The sequence below is a fragment of the Anolis sagrei genome, chromosome 4 (assembly GCF_037176765.1).
Source record: "Anolis sagrei isolate rAnoSag1 chromosome 4, rAnoSag1.mat, whole genome shotgun sequence".
In the NCBI taxonomy this organism is placed as follows: Eukaryota; Metazoa; Chordata; class Lepidosauria; order Squamata; family Dactyloidae; genus Anolis; species Anolis sagrei.
In genome coordinates this window covers 222,588,437-222,615,545 of record NC_090024.1, presented here as the reverse complement: position 1 = coordinate 222,615,545, position 27,109 = coordinate 222,588,437, and the positions used below count along the sequence as shown (strand labels likewise).

General features: G+C 41.3%; 1 protein-coding gene across 4 annotated transcripts in view; it reads left to right on the top strand.

Annotated features, from left to right (window-relative positions):
- The window catches only part of RIPOR3 (RIPOR family member 3), a 125,270-nt gene that overhangs the window by 45,956 nt on the left and 52,205 nt on the right, over positions 1-27,109 (top strand). For all 4 annotated transcript variants that reach the window (XR_010909926.1, XM_067468191.1, XM_060772118.2 and 1 more), the window contains 2 exons: positions 16,492-16,618; positions 26,923-27,069. Coding sequence is in view for 3 of the 4 variants with exons in the window: in XM_067468191.1 (XP_067324292.1) it covers positions 16,518-16,618; positions 26,923-27,069 (248 nt within the window). In the remaining variant the exon portion in view is untranslated. The remainder of the gene's footprint in view (positions 1-16,491; positions 16,619-26,922; positions 27,070-27,109) is intronic.

Sequence of the window (27,109 nt, the reverse complement as noted above, 5' to 3'; positions counted from 1 at the left end):
CGGCAATAAGAGCCGCTAAGAAGACCTTCTTCGCGGCCTCTATTGCGTCTGCAAAGAACCGTCCGGCTGAACTGTTCCGGGTTGTCAGAGGCCTTTTAAAACCCACCATCCAGGATGGGTGCCCTGATGACTCGGCAGCTCGCTGTGAAGCTTTTGCTCGGTTCTTCGCAGACAAAGTCGCTTTGATCCGCTCTGGACTGGATGCCACATTAACGGCAGTCTCTGAGGATGTAACACGAGCATCTGCTTGTCCGATTTTGATGGATTCATTTCAATTGGTTCAAACCGAGGATGTGGACAAGGTGCTTGGAGGAATGAGAGCTACTACATGCATCCTAGACCCCTGCCCATCCTGGCTTCTAAAGGAGGCCAGAGGGGGATTGGCCGAGTGGGTTAAGGTGGTGGTTAATGCCTCCCTTCGGGAAGGCATTTTTCCAGCCAGCTTAAAGCAAGCTGTGATAAAACCGCTGTTGAAGAAACCATCACTGGACCCCACTCAATTGGTAAACTATCGGCCTGTTTCCAATCTTCCCTTTTTGGGCAAAGTCATGGAACGTGTGGTGGCCTCACAACTCCAGGCATTCTTGGTAGACACGGATTATCTAGATCCGGCACAGTCTGGCTTTAGGCCGGGACATGGTACCGAGACAGCCTTGGTCGCCTTAGTGGATGATCTCCGTCGGGAGCTCGACAGGGGGAGTGTGTCCCTGTTGGTGCTTCTCGACCTCTCAGCGGCCTTCGATACCGTCGACCACGGTATTCTTCTGGGACGCCTCGCAGGAATGGGCCTCGGAGGTACTGCTTTGCGGTGGCTCCGGTCATTCCTCGAGGGTCGGTCTCAGAAGGTGTTACTGGGGGACTCCTGTTCTACCCCACAACCGTTGTTTTGTGGGGTTCCTCAGGGTTCAATATTGTCCCCCATGTTGTTTAACATCTACATGAAGCCGCTGGGCGAGATCATCCGGAGTTTCGGGGTGCGGTGTCATCTGTACGCAGATGATGTCCAGCTCTGTCACTCCTTTCCACCCGCTACTAAGGAGGCTGTCGAGGTCCTGAACCGGTGCTTGGCCGCTGTGACGGTCTGGATGGGGGCGAACAAATTGAAATTAAATCCAGACAAGACAGAGGTGCTCCTGGTCAGTCGCAGGGCCGAACAGGGTATAGGGTTACAGCCTGTGTTAGACGGGGTCGCACTCCCCCTGAAGACACAGGTTCGCAGTTTGGGTGTGATCCTGGACTCATCGCTGAGCCTGGATCCCCAGGTTTCGGCGGTGACCAGGGGAGCATTTGCACAGTTAAGACTCGTGCGCCAACTGCGACCGTACCTTGGGAAGTCTGACTTGGCCACGGTAATCCACGCTCTGGTTACATCCCGCCTTGATTACTGCAACGCTCTCTACGTGGGGTTGCCTTTGAAGACGGCCCGGAAGCTTCATCTAGTCCAACGGGCGGCAGCCATGGTATTAACAGGAGCAGGGCGCAGGGAGCACACAACTCCTCTGCTGTACCAGCTCCATTGGCTACCGATCAGCTACCGAGCCCAATTCAAAGTGCTGGTTTTGACCTTTAAAGCCCTAAACGGTTCTGGCCCTACATACCTATCCGAACGTATCTCGGCCTATCAGCCCACCAGGACCCTAAGATCTTCAGGAGGAGCCCTTCTCTCCATCCCGCCTGCTTCACAGGTGCGGCTCGCGGGAACGAGAGATAGGGCCTTTTCTGTGGTGGCCCCCCGGCTTTGGAATGCCCTCCCTATTGAACTAAGATCAGCCACCTCGCTAATGGCATTTCAGAAAAATCTAAAAACTTGGATGTTCGAGCAAGTTTTTAACTAATTTCCGATGTAAGGTTATTTTGACCATGGACTTGCAACCAAGGATAACGAACTGAATTACGATTTTAACTATGAGATGTTTTCGACTTGTATTGGTGGCCCGATACTAAGTATGTTCATACTATGTATGTTTTATGTCTTGTATTTTGATATCTTATTTTATATTTTTAAGTGACTATTGTATTTTAACAAGTTGTAAACCGCAATGAGTCGCCGCACAGGCTGAGATATTAGCGGTATACAAGTGTATCAAATAAAAATAAATAAAAAATAAAATAATGCGGCATGTCTCATTGAGAGCCACACCACTGTTTTAGCATGGTGTAATGTGTTCCACACTGGACATGCATACTTAGCAGTAGAGTAGCAAAGCACAAGGGCAGATGTCTTCATTGTATCTGGTTGTGATCCTCAGGTTGTGCCAGCCAGCTTTCATATGATATTGTTTCTAGTGCCCACTTTTTGCTTGATATTCAGGCAGTGCTCCTTGTAGGTCAGGAAAAGGTCCAGGGTAGCTCCCAGGTATGAAAAAAGTAAAGTGGGAGAGACAGAAGTTTGGACATTAAAAAAGCTGAAAAAAGTGGGATGACAGGAGATTAATCTATGTTAGAGCCAGAAAAAGATACCTACAACACTTACGACAGACCAGTGGGGATTTCTGATTTCCTATGCCACAACAACAACAACAACAACAACAACAGCAGCGGAGTCCCTCCTACCCTATTGGGTTAAAGAAAGCTTGGTATAACCAAGGATAGATTTTAAGCTCTATTCTGTTCTAGTCCTCAAAATAACATGTCTAAACTCAAGAATTCTTTAATGTGAAGTGTATTTCTTTTGCACAAGGCTTTGCTTAATTGCTTGAGGGGCTCCAGGGAAAAGAACAAACCAGCAAGAACATTCAAATTCCACAAGACAGAAATTTGCCCCTAGGTCATTATCTGCTTTTGCTATTGGTCTCAATCCAGGGATGAGTTAAAAACATTAATAAGCTCCAGTGAAGGAGAGCATGGTTTGCTAGCTCCAACCACCAGGATGAAGGCTGTCCCCTGTTTTGGATAAAGCAGTTCCTGTTCTGCCAGGTCAGTCCTGGACATCTGGCGATCCCTCCTTACAGCACTGGGAAATGTGTTAATATTATTGCTGCACAGAGGTAGTTTACTGAACTTAAGTAAATATTATCAGAGGCCATAACTAGAAGGGGGAAATTCACCTAAAAGGTTTTCCTGGGATGAAAAAAAAAGCAAATGCGTCATCTATTCCTTATAAAGTTTTTGAACTAACTGAGCCCAGAAACAACTAATTATAGGACTTGCATTGGAGGGAAAGTAGGCATAAACATAAACTGTTATGTGAGAGGAAATTGTATGTTGTTTCTGGAATGGTATTTGCTGTTGTTATTTTCATCAAAACCATTAGTGTTCTGCTGGGATTTACAAAGTCTGTTAGGACAGATCCATAACTTGGAAAAAATTATTCTTTTGGACCACACTCTCCCAATTGTGAATTCTGTAGTTGTTATAATAATAATGATAATAATAATTTCCCAAAATCTCTGTCTTCAAGAGTCTACAGCATAAAACTGAACATTTAACCTCTCCTGGAACATAGGAACCATCTGTTTCAGCTCTACAGTGTGGGGGCATTTTTTTGTTGAGCATCAAGTGATAAAATGTCTCAAATTCACTTGAGGGGGGATTTAAAAGGAAAGATGGGATCTCACATAGTTCTTCAGCCTGAGATACTGTTCTAGGCACAAATGGTACCAAGAAAGATAACAGAGACATTTGAGAGAGCTCCATGTAGTCATGCTGGCCACATGACCTTGGAGGTGTCTACAGTCATTGCCGGCTCTTTGACTTATAAATGGAGATGAGCACTCACCCCACAGAGTCAGACTTGACTAGACTTAATGTCAGGGGAAACCTTTACCTTTGCTATGTTATTGCAAAGTTGTGTGTTTTCTCTTTTTAACTTATGTTTGTATAATGTTCATTTTTACGTTGTGTCCATTGCTTTTGTGTGGACATTTACTCACAATGCCACTGCTCTGGGATGCTGTAAGGGGAAACGGTGACTAGGGATGTGGAAAGACAAAACGAAGTCATTGACCACATCAAAATAAAAAAAATCCACCCACCATTAAATTTTTCTTCATTCTTCAAATTTCAAACATTTCTGAAAGTGAAACATTTATACTCATGTGATTCTGGCCAGGAAAGCCTTTGACAATACATTTATACTCATATTTGCAGCATTTTATTTCCTTAGTAACTTCGCTTGCTCATTTTATAGGATGCTTAAACTTGATTTTTGAAGACTTAACTGAATGTTTGTTACTGCAAAAACTGCTAAAAATTAAGGAATAGAGAAAAAAATTATGGGGGAACAACAGAATTCTTATTTGGGAATCAAAATTGTCTTTTATCATCCACCCTTGAAATGGGTGGTACTTGAAATGGGTGACACTTTCCCACCGCAGTGCCTTTGAAGGATACAATACTGAGAGTACTGTATATCAAGTATCATTTTGACTATCCAGAATATCTACTGTAAAAAACACCGCTGCAGCTGTTGGAGAGAGATAAGGCCATCCATGCAACTGACTCCTCTGTGTACGCATTCTAGAGTGAATGAAAATTGAATCGAATAACATCCATTGAGTTCTGTTCTTCCTTTGTTCTGAAATGAGTATACATCCCTAGCAGAAGAACATGCCTGGACCAGGTGAACACTGCACATGGATTTCAGTAATATATTATTATTGGTTTTCTTCTGAACTCCTCTCTGGAAGGGAGAAATTTTTTATTTAATTACAAGCAGTTGTAACATGTTTCTGTCCTGTTTTGAAGAAGAGCATTCTGATCCCCCGCATAGACTTAAATGAGAGCATTATGGAGATGTTCTCATGTTTCTAACATGTCTCAAAACTACACACATACATTCATATGCCAAAAGAATTTTCCGAGTTGTCTAAGCACAGCCCCCAATTTCTAACTTTCTACTCTAGCACACATTGTGCTACAACTGGAAGCTAGGAAACCAGGGCAAAGGAAGGCGTGGCAGTGAAACCAACAGCATGTGTGGTCTTTTGTTTTGTTAAAAAGAAGGTCTTGGAGCTTATGGTGCAGGAGCCAAAACTGATTACAACCATGGATGGGAGTGTAGTTTGTAATGAGCTTCAGCATGAATAAATCTGGTTCACAAGATGGACAGTTTCACTGGATTGCAATTTCTTGTTTGCCTACCAATCATTGGCACTGCAGTCCAGCAACCATTTCAAGGGTCACATATTGTCCAAATCTGATTTATTGTATGGTCTCTGTCCCACCATCCTTTCTACATGGTCCAGGATGCATTAGCATGCCTTCAGACCACTCTGATTTGGCAGGGACAGTCCCACTTTTTTAGGGACTTCTAAACTTTCCCACTTTTGTTCTTGTCAGCTCACTTGCCTTATTTGTCCCCAGCTTACTCCAAACTTAGTTCAAAGTGCAAAACTAGTTTCCAGTCAATTGATTCAGAGGGGAAGGGGAGAAGAAATCTTGAGATATAATCTTGCCTTTCTCAATCAACGCAGGCAAAAGCAAAGTGTTGCACCCTCTCATTCTTCCACATTAATTTTGTTTGTAATCTTAGCCACATTCTGACATTGCTTGGCCAAATGAGTCCTGGGTTTTCCTCTGTGAAATGTTGCATGGTATACATTGGGGGTAGGATGTTGAAATGAGCCAATCTAAAGGACTGAGCTGATCGCTTGTATTTATGTGTAACTTTTAAACCACACACTTTTAAAGAGCAGCAAAGATACTCTGAGACACACATCCTTGAGAAGTAAAGTCACTTATTTTGTTTAGAGCAGCAGTTCTCAAAGTGTGCTCCTTGGAGCTCTTGGGGCTCTGTGAAGTATATTGAAGGACTCCTCGCTGGGCCCTGTGCTTTCCACCTCCCCCTCTCCCTCCAAGCTTTCCCTCCTTCCTGCTTCTCCCCTCCCCTGTCTCCCTCAAAAAATCCCTTTTCCTTCATCTCCCACACCTCAACAGCCCCTTTTCCTCACCTCCCTTGCCTGAAAAGTCTTTTTTCCTTGCTTCCCTCACCACCAAAAGCCGTTTTTCCCACCTTCCTTTCCACTCAGATTCTTTGCTCCTTGCCTTGCTTGTTTCCAAAACCCTATTTCCCTCCCACCATTCAGGGGGTACTTTGAATGTGCTTTTCCTGCATGGCAGAAGTGTCACATCAACAAGAAGGGGGTTTGGATTGATTGAACCCTGGGATCTTCCACTGAAATACTGTTAAGTTTGTGTCCATTTCTGATATATATATATACATTATATAATATTGTTTGTTTATTCGTTCAGTCACTTCCAACTCTTCGTGACCTCATGGACCAGCACAGTTATAGCCACTCTTCCACATTATTCATTCAAATCTAATTTCTGTGCATTTACTTATTTGTAGATTTGACTAATATGTTGACTGTAAGTTGACTGTAGGGTCATGCTAGAGATTCCTAGAGAGGTGTTCTCCCTGATAAAAAACAAAGAATGTGTGTGCCTTTTCCCAATTCTTCAGGAGTCCTGTGCTCCTAATCCACATAAAAATGGAGGACCTACTATATGTCCTCTTTCCAGACTAAGAGATCTGTCACTTGGCCTGCTTTTGGTTAGCGTCAAAGCACAAACTCAGTATGTCTCTGTTGTGTGAATGTCCTTTGGTTCTTTGGGTATATCAGAAGTGGTCTGAATGCATTTTTTGAGCATCAGCAAGAGTGCAATGCACTCCTTTCCTTCAATCTGCATTTTAGCAGCAGCAGAACTCACAGATCATGGCAATTCTCAAGAGCTGCCTCTGACAAGATTTCCAGGCCAGAGAAATAAAAGAAAGACCTCAAGAATTTATCAGTTTTCTGCACATCTGGAGCCATGAGGCCAATAACTGCAAGGCCAAAGGTTTAATTGTTTCTTCTTTTAATTGCTTGCTGTACAAGAGAGCTGTTTTTAATTAAGTGGTTTGTTTATGTCAGCTCTAAACAGCACAAGGATGGAATGATTTTTCCCTGTGTTGCAAGCAACTGGCATGCTGGCCTCATGGGGATGGGTCACATGGGGGGGGGGGGGGTTGGTTTTCCATTTTGTGGATTTGCTGCTTGTGCTGAAATATGGAGACCAGTTCATTTTCCCCATTATGCATGCGTAGCTATTGAGTGTTTTTGGAATGTACAAGCATACCCTGTAACTACTTTTACAATTTGAATTTAGTTTTCAGCAACGGAAGCAAACTGAGGACAAAGGAGAAAGTGGGAGGAGGAAAGTGAAATTGGGACATTTAAAAAACAGTTGAAAAATGTGGCAGATGATTACTTTGGACCTTCCAAACTGGAAGAACTGGAGGCATGGACATACAGACCAGACATTAAATGCAAATATTGGTAACTAATTTGTGAATGTGATCATAGAAATACTTGGCTTATTCGACACAGAAATTGCTTCTGCACACCATAAAAATGCTCAAGAGGTCTAGTTTCATTGACAATATAGCTCCTGCAGAAAAGATTGAACATTCTCCGCTACCTTTCTTTCAGGCCCCTTCTACATTGCCGGATAATCCAGGTTATCACAGCAGAAAATCCACATTATCTGATTTGAACTGGGTTATCTTAGTCTACACTGCCATATAATCCAATTCAAAGCAGATAATCTGGATTTTGTACAACTATGTAGAAGGGGCCTGAATTAAATTTGATACCTCACCAAATTTGCTTTCCATTAAATCAGTCTGTTCAAAGTGATCATCTTTTGACCTTTGCTGGTCTCTAAGCTATTGGCTTAGAGATTCCAAAGAAAGAAGAAAAGGCCAATGAGAACAAATATAGTGCTGGTGCAACACCTTGTAAAGTTAGGTGGATTAGCACAGTGCCAGGCACCCAGTATTTTATCTGTAGCAGCATCTACACTTTGGAACTTCCTACTCAATGAAGTCTGGCTGGCCACATGTCCTTGAAGCTTCAGGCAGCAACCAAAACTCTTCCTTATATGATATTTTAAAGAGGAGCAAGATGTTTCAGAAACTATGAAAATGTGTGACTGTGTAGTATGGCAAAATAGGGGGAAATGGGTTAACACACAAAGAGAGCAAGATTATATGGAAGACTAGCTGTAGGAATTTGCATCAACAAAGTGACAGCATAGTGCAAATGCACCAAGAGCAGCAAAAGCTGTAGCTTCAATAATGGTATGTTTCCATTTCCTTGAACAATGTTACTGCAATGGTAGAAATTTGGGGATTGCATATCATTTTCATGAAAGGGGCAGAATTCCTCATTGGGGGGGGGACAATGTCCTCATTTTTCTCCCCCCACCCCAAGTCTACAAACCTTGGACTATGCAGTTCTGGATATGGATCTGTGTTTATGTGTATGAGAGAGATATATAGAGAGGGGACTAAAGTTTAAAGGCCTTCTAGGGCTCTGAAAACTACTGTTTGCATGATTTTCCATCTTTGATGGACAATGGTTATGCCTCTTGGCTGATTTGAAGAGCTGTAGTCCAAAAAGAGATAATATTTCCAGACTTTGCCAGGCTCTTGATACAAATCAGGCTCCCTGAGAGAAATTCTGTTTTGGATGTGAGTGGGAGTTTAGTCTAAATGAATGACAGCGATCTGACCAATGCCAGATTTGTTTTAAAATTACAAGTTTGTGGATCTGCTGTTAACATTACAGCTGTTTTCTTGTGCTGTCTCTGTGTGGGGATCCTTCGTTGCCTCCTCTTTACTGCTTAGACTAAATTTATAAGTCTGTGGAGCTTTGTGAGATGGTAGCTCCGTGGTCTAAATTCAATGCACATGCGACTCTGGAAAGGCAGATTTCCCCCCAAGGAACAAAAAAGACTGAGTGATGATGGGAAACAGAAAAGAGAGCCAAAGGAAATCAAATGAGTTAGGTGAAGCCAGCGTGACCCATTTTAGATGCATTAATGAAGGGCGATGTTGTGCTTTCGAAGCAAAAAGCTACCGGTGGCTGCAGTCTTGATCCTAGTGTGGTAAAGCTATAAGGGGCAACTTCTGGAAAAATAAACAAAATCCGTATGTAATTTTAGTGGCAGCCTGTGCAACCCACTTTGCATGGATCCAGTTACAGCATTATGCAAAGCACTGCCAGGCCCATAGGCTGTGGAATGAATAGTCTGACTTCATCCCTTTCTTCCCTTGACAGCTGAACTATTGATTCAAAAGATGTAAAAGAGGCAGGCACTTCTGTTTTGATAGGGATACTCGCTTCCAGTATCTGAATATTTGCCCAGAAATGAGACATGCTCCAAGACGGGTGTGTGTTCTGGCAGTCACAGCAGGTGGTTGGTTAATGCTGTGTTAGTACACAAAATGAACAGCTTTTAGTTGGAAACAGAACTCCAACATTTCATAGATGAAAACCAGGAGATATGTATTGAAGCATTATTGGAGTGTGATGATATTAGTCTAAAATATCTTGGTCTACAACAGCGTTTCTCAACCTGGGGGTCGCGGGGGGGGGGGGGGGGGTTCAGAGAGGTTGGAAAAGACCATCAGAAAACACAGCATTTTCTGTTGGTCATGGGGGGTCCATATGGGAAGTTTGGCCCAATTCTATCATTGGTGGGGTTCGGAATGCTCTTTGATTGTAGGTGAACTAGAAAATCCCAGCAACTACAACTTCCAAATGATAAAATTAATCCACCCAACCCCACCAGTATTCAAATTTGGGTGTATCAGATATTGGTGCCAACTTTGGTCCAGTGAATGAAAATACATCCTACATATCAGGTGTTTACAATTCATAACAGTAGCAAAATAACATTAAGGAAAGTAGCAACGAAAATAATGTTATGGTTGGTGGTCATCACAACATGAGGAACTCTGTTAAGGCATCATGGCATTAGGAAGGTTGAGAACCAGTGGTCTACAACTTTGGATATCAGTGCTATGTTGGTTCATTTCCAACTCTCTGGAATTTTGTTTGTTGTTGTTCATTCGTTCAGTCGTTTCCGATTCTTCGTGACCTCATGGGCCAGTCCACACCAGAGCTCCCTGTCAGCCGTCACCACCCCCAGCTCCTTCAAGGTCAATCCAGTCACTTCAAGGATGCCATCCATCCATCTTGCCGTTGGTCGCCCCCTCTTCCTTTTTCCTTCCATTTTCCCCAGCATAATTGTCTTCTCAAAGCTTTGCTTTCTTCTCATGATGTGGCCAAAGTACTTCATCTTGGTCTCTACTATCCTTCCCTCCAGTGAGCAGCCGGGCTTTATTTCCTGAAGTATGGACTGGTTGGATCTTCTCAGGAATCTTACTGTGCTTCAAAATCATTTTCATGGTTTGTTGCAATAATAACTCTTCCTCAAAATAAATAAATAAATAAATTTGTCAGGCCCCGGTGTCTTCATTTTATTAATCACCTCACACATTTCCCTTAGTGTTATAGGTTCTTGCATAGTTTGTCTTTGATGATATGTAATCTGTGATAAATTCCGTTTAGCTTGATATTCACCAACTTTCTCCAATGAAATGTCTTGGCATTTGTATAAGGAAACACAATGTCAATGAAACACCTTCTAGATATTTACATTAGCTGTTATTACATTGCTTTCTAATATCACGTTCTTTTCCTTCTCCTTTCTCAATTTGTGAGACTGCTGCTTCTCAAACAAGACGGCATCAGGAGGTCCGCCTGGCTTCCTGCCCAGGCTTCCTACAACCTTTATATGGTATTTCCTCATTTCCTATTGTCTGCCCAGCTGTGGGACATCAGGATGGCTTCTATTGGAGAGGCTAATCCTGCTAAATCACTTTCCCTTGCTTTATGTTGCTTCACTGCGTATCATTCTGGCTTACTATCCAAACCTACATATTTATTATTTCCCTGGATGTTTTAATATGTACAGACAAGCAGTCTTTTAAAGCTTTAGATTTTTAAAAATGCAGAGAGCCAAGTACAATTTTTATTATTGGCAAATCTTAATGGATTTCTCATGACATCCTTGCATGGCAGAAGAGGGCTGTTTGTATGTTAATTTTCACAGAGGGTTGCCAGCATTGAAGAGCAGCAGTGACAGCTCTTAATTTCAACATGGGCCCTCTTGGTATGGCAAAGGCATGGGGAGAATAGGCATTCCCACTTTTTGATCATGGGTTGCCAGTCACTATAAGCAATGCTGCTGATCTGACTCCTGTTGAACTCTAGCTCCAGTCTAGATTACCCACCAGGTTATGGGGATGATGGCCCTTTGCACAAAGCAAGCAATTCATACAGTGAGTCACAAGGAGAACTGCCACAAGGAAGAGGAGCCATTTCTATGTGATGGTTGTAACAGGCTAGATATACATCTCTCAGTTCCTTCTTTTCATGGTAAAACCTCCCAGTTCATTTTGCTATGTTCCATTTTGTTGCATATTTGTTCAGTTGCTTCTGACTCTTCGTGACCTCATGCTCCATAGAATTTGTCTTTTGGAATCTTTATTGTCTTTGTATGTCTCTTATGCCTCCTTCACAACAAGTGGTCAAATTCATGACAAGAATGTTGCTATCTTGTGGGCATGGTTCACTACAGTACTATGAATTTTACTAATTTTAGGACGTGTCTGCACCAGGCATGGGCAAACTTTCTAACTTGGGGACCGCATGCTAGTACTCCCCGTTAGGAGGACTGGCTGCCCAGTGATGGAAGGAAGGGAAGGAGGAAGGAAGGAAAGAGAGAAGGAAGGAAGGAAGGAAGGAAGGAAGGAAGGAAGGAAGGAAGGAAGGAAGGAGAGAGAGGGAAGGAGGGAGGAAAGAGGGAAGGAAGGAAAGACAAAAGGGAAGGAAGGAAGGATGAAACAGTGGAAGGGAAGGAGGAAGGAAAAAGAGAAGGAAGAAGGGAGGGAGGGAGGGATAAAGGAAAGAGAAGGAAAGAAAGACAAGAGGGAGGGAGGGAGGGAGGGAGGGAGGGAAGGAAGGAAGGAAGGAAGGAAGGAAGGAAGGAAGGAAGGAAGGAAGGAAGGACAAAAGGTGGAAGGGAAGGATGGAAGAAGTAAGAAGGAGGGAAGGGCGGGAGGGAAGGAGGAAGGAAAGAGAGAAGGAAGGAAAGGCAAAAAGGAAGGAAGGAGGTAAGGATGAAAGTGTGGAAGGGAAAGAGGAAGGAAAGAGAAAAGGAAGGAAGGAAGGATAGGATGGTGAGAGAGAGGAGGGCCTGAGAAATAAGCCCAAGGGGTCTACACTGTAAAATTAGTACAGTTTGACACCATTTTAACTGTCATGGCTCAATACTATTTAATTCTGGAATTTGTGCATTGTGAGACACTTCTTTGGCAGAGAAGGCTAAGGACTACAGCATCCATGATTCCCTAGCATTGAGCCATAGCAATTAAAGTGCCATCAACTTATATTGATGTAGATCAGGAATGGGCATACTTCGGCCTTCCATGTGCATTAGACATAAGACAGAGAAGAGACTGCAAGAGAATGCCTTAAGAACTTACTGTTTAAACTGATAAGCAATGTACCTGTATGCTGAATACATGAAGTTTGTAAGTAAACCAACTATGTTCTTTTTAACAAAGATCACCTTATTTTTGTCTCTTGAGAGCATGAATCAAAACCAAATATTTTTATGAGCAACTGAAATAACACTCCTAAAGATCAATTATATATTTTGTACATTGGCATAATCTTTGTTCCTAACAATTCAAAGAGATAACCAGGTATATCAGTCTAACAACTGAGAAACCTAATTTGCCTTGCATAAATACAAGTGGATATTTACCACTGAAGAGAAGATTGACTCAAGTAAGTTTTTGGCTCTTCTCAGGAAGATCATACTTTACAAAAAGGTTGTGATTTTCTAAATGGTAGTACATGCCAATTAATCTCCAAAAGGTCAGGGTTCCAAAAGGCTTTGGAGATTCTGGTTTTCCAAAAGGTTATGATCTCAAAGGTTATCCTTTTCCCAAAAACATGTAAGGTTCAAAATGTTGTTGGGTTATGCATCAAGACAGCTTAGTCCATAATGATGGATAACAAAGGCTCCAGTTCAACAACATCTGGAAGTCAACACATGAAACACAGAAACCCATTCAGCCACGAAGTTCCCCAGGTGGCTGTATAGCCAGTCAACATCTTTCAGCCTAAGCCATCTCACAGACCTGTTGGGAAGATAAAATGGCGGTGAGAGGAAGGCGGGCAGGATAAAAATGCAGTCAATCTGACTGACTCTTGCCCCTTGGGGCAGAAGGAGGATAGTCCAATTACAGCTTTCAAAACAGATTCGCCGATACAATTCCTGATAGAATGGAGGAGGCATGAAAGGGCTGCTTGTCCTGGGGAAAGCTGGTGTTGCAGAAAATGTATTTAGCAGGCAGCTCTTTTCCTGTAGAGGGAACTATGGAAAGCCTGGAGGAAGTGCAGTTGGTGAATGAGTCAAAGCCTGACCTAACCTCTGTGCAATACTCCCACAGGTCCATGGATAGCATGATATCATGTCTGCATGCAACCAGTGAGAAAAAGGGATAGCTTGTGTATGTGTGCATGTTTCCATCTGTCTACCCCTCTATCTTCTAAGGGGTAACAGTCTTGCTACTTTGCACTCCTTCCACTCATCTCAGCAAACATACCAGCATAGGAGGAAACAGTGCAGAGTTTCCAAAGAACTAAACAGCACCCAGAAAATTACACTGTATATAAAATAGCAATTTTATTTTGAGGAAATAATGACATTGTTGGGATATGCTATTTGAATGTGTGGCTAGATGAGCACTTACTTGGTGGAGATGTACTGAAATACATTCCACGTAGATTCCTCTGAACCTAAAAAAACCCACACCTTTTTTCAGAGTGGTTGTACTATGTATAGGAAGATGTGCTGCTCGGTGCAATCATTGCAAAACTATCCATTGGTATATCTGCACAAACTTTTAAAAAGTAGTTTATTCTCATATTATCGAAGGCTTTCATGGCTGGAATCACTGGGTTGCTGCCGTACAGCCTGAAAAATTCTCAGCAACCTAATTTATTCATTCTTGTATTGTGCTAGGTTTTTAAAGCAAAGTAATTTGTAGTTGGAGGATCCTGCCTGATCTTGGAAGTTAAGCACATCAGTCATGATTTCAGTGGGAGACAGCCAACAAATACATAGGCTACCTTTCAGAAGAAGGAATTGGCAAATAACCTTCTTGCCTAAGAAAATACAATGAAATTCATGGCATCACAATAACTGAACAAGCAACTTGAAGGCACACACATGCACACACTTTGTAGTTATTCCTTTTGTCTTTCAAAGTAACAAATTGCACTACTTATTGCATTGCTTAATACTTCTGCTTTATGTTTTGTTACATTAATCCCAAACACAAAATATGGTAAATGCAACACCTATGAAGCTGATGCTGGGGCAGTATACACCCCTCCAAACGTTTCATGACCATTTAAATCAATGGACCAATGCCAATGACATGTGTGGCATTAAATGTTAGCCTTAAGGACAAAGACATTATTTCAAGGCTTCCAGTTTTGGAAGGAAGGAGAATGGATGGAACCTGGGGTATGTAGTCTTTTGTTGTTTATTCATTCAGTCACTTCCGACTCTTCATAACCTCATGGACCAGCCCATGCCAGAGCTTCCTGTCAGCCGTCACCACCCCCAGCTCCTTCAGAGTCAAGCCAGTCACTTCAAGGATCCTGTCCATCCATCTTGTCCTTGATTGGCTCCCTCTTTCTTTTTCCTTCCATTTCCCCCCAGCATCATTGTCTTTTCTAAGCTTTCCTGTCTCTCATGATGTGGCCAAAATACTTCATCTTTGCCTCTAATAGCCTTCCCTCCAATGAGCAGTCGAGCTTTATTTCCTGAAGTATGGACCGGTTGGATCTTCTCGTCATCTAGGCCAAGACTAATAAAAAGCCTCAGCTGAATTCCAGCCCTTGTTGGAGCAAGATAGAATCATTGAGTTGGAAGAGACCCTGTGGGCCATCCATTCCAACCCCCTGCCAAGAAGGACAATTGCATTCAAAGTGCCTCTGACAGGTGGTCATCCAGGCTCTAGGAATTGTGGGAGTTGAAGTTCAAAACACCAAGAGGGCCAAAGTTTGCCCATACCTGTCTTAGAAGCTCATCACACTAGAGAATGAAGTTTGTTCTGGAATTTGTAGTTTGGGGAGGAGGCTTTGACAGCCTCACTAACCTACAAAACTCACAATTCTGCAGGAGCCAGCAACTGGATTTAAAGTGGATCCATTCTCTAGTGTGATTAAGTGGTTAGACCTACTGCCTTCACAGTCATGTCTGGTATAGATGTAATTTATAGTCTTTTTTGGTGCTTGTTCAGAAATTCTGAATGGTCCCCTTCTTGCTCAATTGGTAGGCAAGTGCCTTTTTATTTCAATACGCTTTGAGAAACTTTTAAAAATATAAATAAAGTGCTTTTAAAAAGATTCTCTGTGTATGTATCTGCTTTAATTTGCTTTTGACTTGAGGCAACCCCATGAATTTTGAGATTTATTTTTATAATGAATTTTATATATTTTAATGTTCTCAATTCTCTTTTTAATTACACCTTTTTGTATATTATACCTAGATGTATTTGTCTTATTTTTTTTAGTTTTCATGAGTCATGGTTTTGGAAAGAAATGTGGGATATCAATAAAGTTTTGAAATGTATAAGAATATGCCATGGAATACTTTCACACTACACAAACATGATACCACAGTTCCACTTCAATTGCTATGGCTATTTTCCTATGGAATTTGGGATTTGTTGTTTGATGAGGCAATCGCCCTCAACGTAAATGGAGGCTACTTTTGCCACTATTGTGGAGAACCAATACAATATTGCCATAGCCTAAGCCAGCGTTTCTCAACCTGGGGGTCGGGACCCCGGGGGGGGGGGGGGTCCTGAGGGGGTTTCAGAGGGGTCACCAAAGACCATCAGTATTTTCTATTGGTCCTGGGGGTTCTGTGTGGGAGGTTTGGTCCAATGCTATCATTGGTGAGGTTCAGAATATTCTTTGATTGTAGGTGAACTATAAATCCCAGCAACTACACCTCCCAAATGTCAAAGTCTATTTTCCCCAAACTCCACCACCACATCTGGACATATTGAGTATTTGTGTCAAGTTTGGTCCAGATTCATCATTGTTTGAGTCCCCAGTGTTCTGTGCATTTAGGCGAACTACAACTCTAAAACTCAAGGTCAATGTCTACCAAACCCTTCTAGTATTTTGTGTTGGTCGTGGGAGTTCTGTATGCCAACTTTGGTTCAATTCCATCGTTGGTGGAGTTCAGAATGCTCTTTGATTGTAGGTGAACTATACATCCCAGCAACTACAACTCTCAAAGGACAAAATAAATCCCCCCCCCCCAATCCCATCACTATTCAAACTTGGGTGTATTGGGTATTTGTGCCAAATATGGTCTAGTGAATGGAAATATATCCTGCATATCAGATATTTACATGACGATTCATAACAATAGCAAAATTACAGTTATGAAGTAGCAACGAAAATCATTGTATGGCTGGGGGTCACCACAACATGAGGGGCTGTATTAAGGTGTCATGGCATTAGGAAGGTTGAGAACCACTATCCTAAGCTATCATATCTAAAACCATGCCTCCTTGGCTAAAGCAACTAATGCATCCCCTTTTCCTTTGCTTTTTAGAGCTGCAGACTTGTTAACCAGGAATCATGTCCATGAAATTGACATTTGTCTCCCCATCTGATGGGGGAAGAATCAACAGGAGCTGTTCCTTTGCGGGATTCAGCAACGCCCACAACCGAAAGTTAACGTGAGTTGTAGAGTGATGGATCACAAGCTCCTTTTCCATTTCTGTTCCTCTGGATGGCTTGGGAGCCAAATGAAATGTGGGATCATAAGTCCATGTCTGAATAAATTAATACTTAATTTAATTTTAATCATCTGTTTAAAAGTGGCAACCCCTTCCAGATGTGTATTGGGGACCATGGGTGGGGGAGTGAATTCTTTCTGCTGTGCTATCTTCTTGATATCTCTTAAACTATTCTCCTTCACTTTTAAGTAGGCAAAAACATGAGTTATGCAAATTTAATTCCTAGTCCTATTTCATACAGCTTTGCAAAGATTTATGGAGAGGACACTGATGGCCAGGAGCTAGAAGCAGCAACAGTGGGAACATGGGCACAGGACGTTATCCCACTAGCGTTATAGAATGGAGGCCAATAATCTGATCTGGTCCTGCAGAATTCTGGGAAATGTAGTTTAGGAAAGCCGAAGACCTCTCTGGCTGAGGCTCTATCCTAAACTACATTTCCCAGAATTCTGCAGGAGCAAATGTGATGATTGGCAGGCAACAACCTCCCGTTCTATATTGTTGGTGGGAAAATGAGAACAATCCCCTATCCTTGTGCTCAGAGCCCCCGGTAGCGCAGTGGGTTGAACTGCTGCACTGCTGAACTTACTGACCAAAAGGTTGATGGTTCAAATCCGGGGAGAAAGGTGAGCTCCCATTGTTAGGCCCAGCTTCTGCCAACCTAACAGTTCAAAAACATGCAAATGTGAGATCAGTAGGTAACACTTCTTCAGGGAGGTAACAGTGCTCCATGCAGTCATGCTGGCCACATGACCTTGAAGGTGTCTATGGAAAACGATGGCTCTTTGGCTTAGAAATGAAGATGAGCACCAACCCCCCAGAGTTGGACACAACTGGACTTAATGTCAGGGGAAAACCTTTACCTTGACCTTATCCTTGTGCTCATCAGCACAGGAAAAAGGTGATGGCAGCGATGTTTCATGTAGACAGCAAACTAGTCCAAATTGGACCTGATCTGCACCAGGATACTCTGAAGTTTCAAGCAGATTCCAAAGCATCCCTTGAACTCTGTGGCTAAAATTTACCTGGTTTAATCTATGATATTCCCTGGAAGTGGTGAAATGTTGCAATGTCAGCCAGAGTGAGTCTGGGTTTTCATGCCTATGTATAGATGAGCCCTGAATTCGCGTCTGGACTTTTAACAAAATTCCAAACAAATGTGTAAGCTGGATGGAATAAAACATCCAAAACATTGAAGATTGTGGAAATTGGTACAGGTTTTTAAATCTCTTGTATGGTTTCTGCATCCAGTGGAGAAAGAGAAAAACCACTGTGTGGTGAGAAGTTTGTTCTCCTCTTAGCACTGTACAGAATTGACACAAATTACTTTTGGGTCTACAACTTCCTAAATCTTCTAACTATCCTAGCCTGTGGCCCTTCTGTAGTTTAATCAAGAAGCTGAATTATGGCAGAGATATAGTAGCAGATTTTGGCAAAATTTGCTCCCAACATTAGCATACCCTCTAGTAACTCACAGGTGAAACCTGAGACATGGGTATCTAGACTACATCAGAGAATGATCAAGATCAGTGGTTCTCAACCTGGTGTCCCCAGATGTTTTTGGCTTTCAACTCCCAGAAATCCTAACAGCTGGTAAACTGGCTGGGATTTCTGGGAGTTGTAGGCCAAAAACATCTGGGGAACCCAGGTTGAGAACCACTGATCAAGATGATAAACACAAAGCAGAAGAGGCTGCAGAAGTTTGCTTTTGCCTTTAGAGAAGGGCACGATCCCCTCCCCATTCCCTTCTACATTGCCATATAAAATCCAGATTATCTGCTTTGAACTGAATTATATGGCAATGTAGACTAAAATAATCCAATTCAAATCAGATAATGTGGATTTTCTGCTTTGATAACCTGGATCGTCTGGCAGTGTAGAAGGAGCCTCAGTTAATCTCTAAGGTGCTGTAAAATCAGTTTAAATGTTTTCATCTCACACCGAAATGTAAACAAAGGCAATGCCAATCAAACTGTTTGGGAGGTGTTTGACATTTGAGTGTGAACAACTGAATCAAAATCCTCCCTTGATTTGGACAATAGCAAACACTCAATCGTTAGGGGGCTCTGGAATAGATTTAAATCATGGCACAGATTCAAGGGGGAGAAAAAGGGGTGGGTTGTTGTCCACTGATGGAGTCCCCCAGAAAAGATGATAGATATTGTTGCAAGGTTTTCAAAATCGCATTAAGGGACAACTGAAACTCATGATATGCAGGGGATGATGACCAGAAAGTAGCAATTAATACATTTTTTCTTTACCTAAATACCAAGCAAAGTTATCGATTTTGATTAATTTAACCACTTTGCAACTTAACATATTGTCTACATCCCTAAAGTATATGATGCACATATTTCTATTACTATAAAGTAACCCCACTCCAAAATAGGAGATTTCTTGGCATTTTGTTGGAAAAGCTTTCCAACCCTCAAATAGGGGATTTCTCTGATAGTAAGAAAGATTACTAGTCCTATAAGGGATGAGATTTTCAACCCACAAGTATCCTTTGTGATTGGACAAGATACATAGACTATGAACCACTGATGGGGAGAAGGTAGTCCCTTGGGCTTCTTTCACACATACCCCCAATGGACATCCTCTAATATGTGTTGATTTCCACATCCATTAAAATCTGAACAATATCCAACTAGCCAACTGCCAAAAAAGACATTTAAGTGATGAGCTGCTGATAGACATAACTCTGAAAGTGGATGAGAAAGAGAGAGAAAAATAAAGTAGTGAATTGAATGAACAGATTGGAGCCTCAATGAAGTATATAGTGGGAGTTCTTACAGGGAAGGACAAGATCAGGGAAAGAAGTCAAACAGCTGTTTTTAGGCCCAGAGCACCTCCAGCAGGGTAAAAATGCTAGGAAAGAAGGGAGTTTACATTTCCCTGAAGGTTATTCAGTTACTTTCAGCTGTAAAGCCTTTAAACACACACATACACAATAAAGTCTTTGTATAATTTGGGAGGTGAGTGTGGAGAATTTGTGCCAGAATTAGGCTTCAGAACTTCCAGAAAACAGATGCTGTTATTATTTATGGTTCTTGCATTGATTTTAGATAAAGTTCTTTATACGGATGTCAAACTGCAAGGACCCTAACTTTCTGCAAGATGTTTAAGCCACATTCCAAAATAGTATTAAATGCTTCAGATAATTGAAACTAATAATGTGGAGCTGGATTTGGGAGGGAGGGGGTCATAGTTCTTTTAGATGTAGGTAAAGGTAAAGGTTTTCCCCTAACATTAAGTCCAGGTGTGTCCGACTCTGGAGGTTGGTGCGCATCTCCATTTCTAAGTCCAAGAGCTGGCATCCGTAGACACCTCCAAGGTCATGTGGCCAGCATGACTGCATGGTGCACTATTACCTTACAGCCGGAGCGGTACCTATTGATCTACTCACAATTGCATGTTTTTGAACTGCTAGGTTGGCAGAAGCTGGGGCTAACAGTGGGAGCTCATCTCGCTCCCTGGATTCAAACTGGTGACCTTTCAGTCATCAAGTTCAGCAGCTCAGTGGTTTAACCCACTGTGCCACTGGAGGGCTTTTCATTTATTGGATTGTCTTTTTATACTGTCCTCAAACTTCACCTGCCTCCCAATCCCTCTTAACTTTAACACTAGAGGATAATAAATGCATATTTCCATCAATTTCCATAGCCAATTCAATTCAAAGATATAGCTATACAAGATATATCTATGATATAGATATAGATGCTTATAAGCATCTGTTGTGTGTTTGGTATGCTTTCATGCTTTGGAAATATTACAAGATGACATGACTTAATGACAAATATGAAAATACTTGATAAAGTGGAAGTCAGCAGGAAAAGAGAAAGATCACATTACTTTTGAATGTATTCAAGCAAGGAAGTTATAGTTTGTAGGCCCTATAGATTATCAAAGGTCTCTCAGTCATAGAGTTGTCATATATTGAGGTTGATATCTATCTATCCATGTATGGGCTTTCATGCATAGTTTCTCTCCTGGATCGGAGCAATTGGGTTGGTTGCTTTCAAAGTTAGTTTGAAGGCAGATTCAGTGTGTTAGATCCAACCATAACCATATCCAACTGATTAAATCCTCTTAATCTGAGTATTTTAAATCTAACTATTAGTCATAGCGGGAGCAGACGCATTTAGTCAATGGAACTTATTGACTTACCAAAGCCCTGTCAGATCAATGGATCTCATTGCCCTGGTTTTAGACTCTTTCTGAAAGTGTGAGCCATCGGACCTCATCACACTAGAGATGAATCCACTTTAACTCTGGTTGCTGCCTCCAGCAGAATTCTGGGATTTGTAGTTTAGGAAGGAGCCTTTAACAACCTCACTAAACTACAAACCACAGAATTCTGCAATAGGCAGAAACCAGATTTAAAGTGGATTCATTATCTAATGTGATTAAATAGTTGTGAGATTCAGCTTCTCCATGGTGTACACTAGATTCTGGAAAGGTAGTTTTTGAACTAAGACTCCCAGAATCTCACAACTATTACCCATATTAGTTGATAGATTTGGAGACTTGTAGTCTAAAAAACTTACTTATCTGATGCCTGAATTGAATTGAGCTTTTCAACAAAGACCTCTCCTCAGCAGATCAAGTCTTGCCTTACCTCCTAAAACAGAATCTGAAGAGTTCCAAAAATGACCTCTTCAAACTGGGCAACAAGATGAGATGTACAGGGTTAGTCAAAATGCATAGGCCTATGCATTTTGACTAACCCTGTACTGTAAGTTGTGGCTAAATGATATTAAATGGGGCAAAAATCCCAACCACATAAAAGCCTGACTTTGAAATCTTAAAGGATCAGAGCTAACTCACAAAAAAGATCAGTTTTCATATGGGAGTGAAAAAGACAACCTGTGTGTTGGGAGTGACTGGAGAAAGGATTTGAAAATCAAACTGTCGGCAACACAACACTGTTACATGGATTGAGCTACAAACTTAATTGCTGCACTGCATATGGTTCTCCTCACCTGAGTTGAAAACAAGTATCCATGAAAAGGCAGCAAAGCAATTATTGGATTTTTGCACCTCGCTGGGGAAGTAAAACTAGAGCACCTGCAGCTTTTGACAGTTAACTCAACAGGTGTGCTCTGAAGAAAGCGTTTTTGCCATGTTTATGTTAAACATGAAAGTTGACACCTTAAAAACTACCAGATCTATTGGCCTTGAGTCCATTAAAATAGACTAGAGATCAGTATCAGAGATTATTATCAGTTGCAGGTGTGAGTGTATGTGTGTGTGAGAGATTGAGGCAGGGGAGTACTGGTTGTAAGGAGTGAGATCAAACAAATCTTTATGCATTTACTTTGAGTCAGAAGTAAATCCTACTGAATTGATGAAGGTTTACTCCCAGGACAAATGACACAGTGGAGGTCTAGACTTCACATAACTGCTCAGAATAAAATTCCGTTAAAGTTAATGGAAGCTGCATCTGATTTTGGGAGAGGATTACAGCATAAAATCTTGAAAAAATATTATTTTGGACTAATGCATTTAAAGTACAGGGTTAGTCAAAATGCATAGGCCAATCTGCCATTCAATTGAATGGCTTATTGGCCTATGCATTTTGACTAACCCTGTATTTCGGGAAGAACTTCCTGACTGTGAGAGCCGTTCAGCAGTGGAACTCTCTGCCCCGGAATGTGGTTGAGGCTCCTTCTTTGGAAGCTTTTAAACAGAGGCTGGATGGCCATCTGTCTGGGGTGATTTGAATACAATATTCCTGCTTCTTGGCAGGGGGTTGGACTGGATGGCCCATGAGGTCTCTCCCAACTCTATGATTCTATGACTCTATGATCCTGGGAGCAGAACCTCCAAAATCACTTTTGTCAACTCTGAATGTTTCATTGAATGTGGTGGCATTCTTAAGTGCCAGTTTCATGATCCAGAGCCACTTTACTTATCTTGAGACAGCAAATTGAGACAGAAGAATGAGGAAGTCCTCCATCAAAGAATTCGGTGTCACAATGGACGGCGAAGCCGGAATCGAGCCGGAATCCAGCATCCCTCATGAAGCCAGAAAAAGTTTGGACACAGCTGGAATGTTAAAATTTCCTCTGTGTCTGTCTATATATGTTGTATGTCTAACTGGCTTTGAAAGTTTACCACATATAGTGCCTTGTAATCTACCCTGAGTCCCTTTCGGGGTGAGAAGGGTGGAATATAAATACTGTAAATAAATAATAAATAATTGTGTATGTGATTTGGCTGGCCATACAACCAAGGTTGCGCACTCTCAAGTTATGTCCTTGAAAATGGGACATGCCCTAGTCCAAATCATTCATACAGTAAATCTGTTTGGTTTGTACTACCAGGTGCCATTTTCACAGTAGCTGGCAGTGAGCTAAATCTACTCACTTACTAGCTCTAACTGGAATAGACTCACTGAAACAATGGGAACTTAGTAAATCAAATGCATATGCAAACTCCATTCTTTCAATGGGTCTACTCTAATTGGCACTAATAATTGGATTTCAGCCAGTGTCTTTCAGGTGTGTCTACTGCAGCATTTGCTTTATGAGTAACAGGTGGGGTAGAAAGGAAGAGGATTACAACAAAGGAGAATACATCGCCTTTGAGGAGGGAAGAATTTACTTAAAGAGTAAATATATAGTTAAAGAAGAGTGTTTGCAAAATCCTGGTACAGATGATTGAGGGCTGAACAACAGGAGTCTATCTAGGAATCTCTCAAAGAGAAAACCTCTTGATAGAGATTTTATTTAAAGACTTCCCTGAATTGTCTTTGCTTGTCTTAGTCCAGGTGAGCAATGCTTGGGGGTGTAATTGTGTTTCAATATTTACACAGGGAGTATTGTGCTGCAAAAAATACACAGTGGGGTTTTTCTTGTTGTTCCAACATGAAACTTTAGAATGATTTTAAAATTAATTCAGTTCGTTCTGTCATAGGTTTGAAAAAGAAAAGTATTGGCTTAGTAGGGAGTGGAAAGAGATACCATTTATCATGTAGACATAAGATGACTAACCATTTCCACAACAAGAGTTTGATAGTGATAAATTTAAAAAAAAAAAGGGGGGGGGGTAAAATATCAAGACTTTGAAGCAAAATGTTTGACTTTAAAATAATAATCTAAACAAAAACTGATCAGTGGTATTATGGTTAATTGGAAGTAGGTCCCACTGACCTCTTAAAAATTATGCAACATTATGTTTTGCATACATTATATCTGTAGCCCTTAGACTAACAGTGCAGATTTGACACCCATTTGCACACCTAATGACGTATAATGTTTGCAAGTTTAGTTATTTTGAATCAAACTTACTTGTGTACACCTCAGTTTCTTTTCTGTAACACTGGGTTTGTGAAGCTGTAACTCTGATGCTTGGGAGAGGTACATGTATTTTCATGAGTAAATCTCAATGTAAGAAAATGTTTGTGTTCACCCATATGTTTGGAACTAATCCCTTGATGCTGTGTGACTTCCATCTTTTCAGAGAGTAGTACCGCTAGTGTATGGAAAACTGAAGTTCAGCTTCTCTACTGAACCATGAATATGGTGGATGACCTTGAGTAACTCTTTCTCTTTCAGTCTGTGTTCTGAATTTGGAAAAAAAAATACAATGGGAATGCTACAGACTTGTCTCACAGAGTTACAGAGGGAAGTAGTGAGTATACTTGAATGGTAGTCTAGCATCTAATTTGTACAGAATGTCCCAGGTTAAAGAGACTCTTGGCATTTCTGGTTGAAAAACTCGTGAGTAACCACATTAGAAAAGCTATGATTAAGAGATTTGGCTTAAGGGTAGGTGGCCTAATGGCCAAATTCAATATAAGGCAGTTTCATAAATTGTTGTAAGAACAACAAAGGCACAATCCTAAATGCTTTCAGGAACATGAATGTATTGAGCCTTGCACCTGAGGAAAGATGTTTGGAATAATATTCTACGAGTACTATAGGAATGATGAGAATAATGATGACATTTAAAAGTAATCTGCAGTTAGATTGTTTTACATGATTGAATGACATACCCATTATGTCATTGCCAGCTGAAAGTAAGTGGCTTACTTACAGTAAGTATATTTAGTAGTTTGCTAGCAGTATGCTGCAAGGCCTAAAGGCACCAAGTCCCATTTGATTTTGGAAGGTAAGCAGGGTTAGCTCTAGGGAGTGCTTAGGTGAAAGACCACCAGCAAATAACAGATTCTATCTATAAGCTATATTTCAAATAAAGGAACTGACATAACCACCTGTGAGTACTCCTTGCCTAAGAAAATACTATGAAATTCATGGGGTTGTCATAAGTTCACAAGTGACGAAGGCACAGACACATGCACACACAATTCAATAGGGTTCTGCATACCTTTCTTCAGAAGAATAAAGCAACAGTTGTCTTAATTATTTTGCAAGCAAAGTTATTCAAAGCTAATTCAAATAACTAGCTGTTACTTATTTTCCTTTTTGTTCATTGTGTATATGGAAACCTGCAAATCTCTCCTTCCTTTTTCTGGGCTTTAGATAGGTAGTGTAATTTGCAGGATGACAAGAAAGACAGTAAATAGTAGGTTTTTTTTAAATTTGTGTTTTCTGCACTTTAGTGGGGCTTACGATATACCTAAAGGGAGTTGTGTTCTAACAATATGTGGAGGATGCATGTTTCCCATCCTTAGTATAGCTAATATAGAACTAAAGGTGCTACTGCTCTGCCTTGGCATGGAGCCTTTAAAAAAATAATTTGCATGATTTATGCCTCGTCTTTCTCCCTGTGGGGGCTCAAGGTGGCTAACAACGCCACACATTGGGCGCAATTTAAAACAAGGCAAATACATTTTTGCATGTGTTTGTGTGATTGAATGCAAGGGCGAGGCAAGAGTTGGCATTGCCTTGGCTCTCAGAAAGGTCCACTTCCTTTGCTCAACAGTCTTCTAACAGCAGAATACCTTTGAGGTAGAGATGCTCTGATATGGCTGGTTTTAGGGCTGGCTTTAGCACAAAAGGTTAATCACCAGCTACAGCTACAGTAAATCTTGCCAGCTGAAAGGTTGACAGTTCAAAGCTGGGTCAGGGTGAGCTCCTGGCCTTCACCCCAGCTCCCTGCCCACCTAGCGGATCGAAAACAGCAATGTGAGTAGATGAATAAGAATCACATCAAGTGGGGAGGAAACTTTAGGAACAAAGAAAGCTCTTTGGCAAGGAGATAAAGCAACAGCACCCCCTGTGGCCATAACCAAGCACAGCCTCCAAAAGATGCTGAATGACTAGAAAAGGCCTATATATACCTCTTAACTGTTGTCTGTCTTGTCATTGTATAATTGGCACTGAATTTTTGCTGTATATGTGTTCTGTGATACACCCTGAGTCCACTTTGGGGCGAGAAGGGTGGAATATTAGTACTGCAAATAAATATTTTGCTCAATTCCATTAATTTCATTTTAGATTTCAAAGTAAGGGGGATCAATGAGTGTTACATTATCTGTTGTAAGGCAAGCTCTGTCTCCATGGAGCAGAGCTCATTAATAACATGTTACATTATTGTGGGGATAACAAGGACATAACATTTCTTTTACAGAATAATATATCAACCAGTAACATTGGGCTGAATCCTATGGGTAGTCACGATTGGGCAGGCCAATGGATTTACCTATGTTGATAACTCATTCTTGGGTTAGAGTTGGTCTAACATAGTTGGGACTACCCAACCAAACCACTGTGAGGGTGTTTTTTTTGCGGGGGGGGGGGGGTATAATGAGTACTCTTCCGAAATGTAATAGGAGGACTTTTGGAGAGAATTTTGTTCCTTTTTCTGTAGTAAAAGACTTTTTAAAAAGTCAGTTAACAATACATACATGGTAACAAGATTCATACTTTAATTTTAAAAACATAACATGCTAAGCCTTTTCCTGGATGTTTGTTGAAGGACTTTACCTGTCTATCAGAAAGCATATGCAAATAAGCATCCCATGGCTTCTTTTGGAAGAAAACTGAACTTATGTAATTATTTATGGAACTTCTTAACCCCTTGGGGATGTGGCATGAGCGTAAACATTACATGTGCCAAGCTAGCAAGTAATTGCACCTCTACAGTGCAATCCAATAAACATTTACTTGTTAGTAAGCTTCAGTGGACTTGGACCTGTTTTCCCAATAAACATAGAGAGGAACAGATTGTGGAACTGGACTCATTTCTAAGTTCTTACATCCATGTGTTGTGAATCTAATACCACTGGTGTCAGGTTAGCTTTATTGTGATCTCTTTTAAAATTATCCTTCCTGCAGAAAGTCTATCAGCAAAGGTTCGACGAGGTCCAAAACGTCCCTAAAGTCTGCCAAGATGTATCCTTCCCTCCAGAAAGGGACAGTCATCTGGGATCCCAAGCCTCAACAAGTGAAGAAAGTCTTTGAAGCTTTGAAGAAAGGACTCAAGTAAGAATTTCCTCCTGCTCCCCATCATCCACACAACACA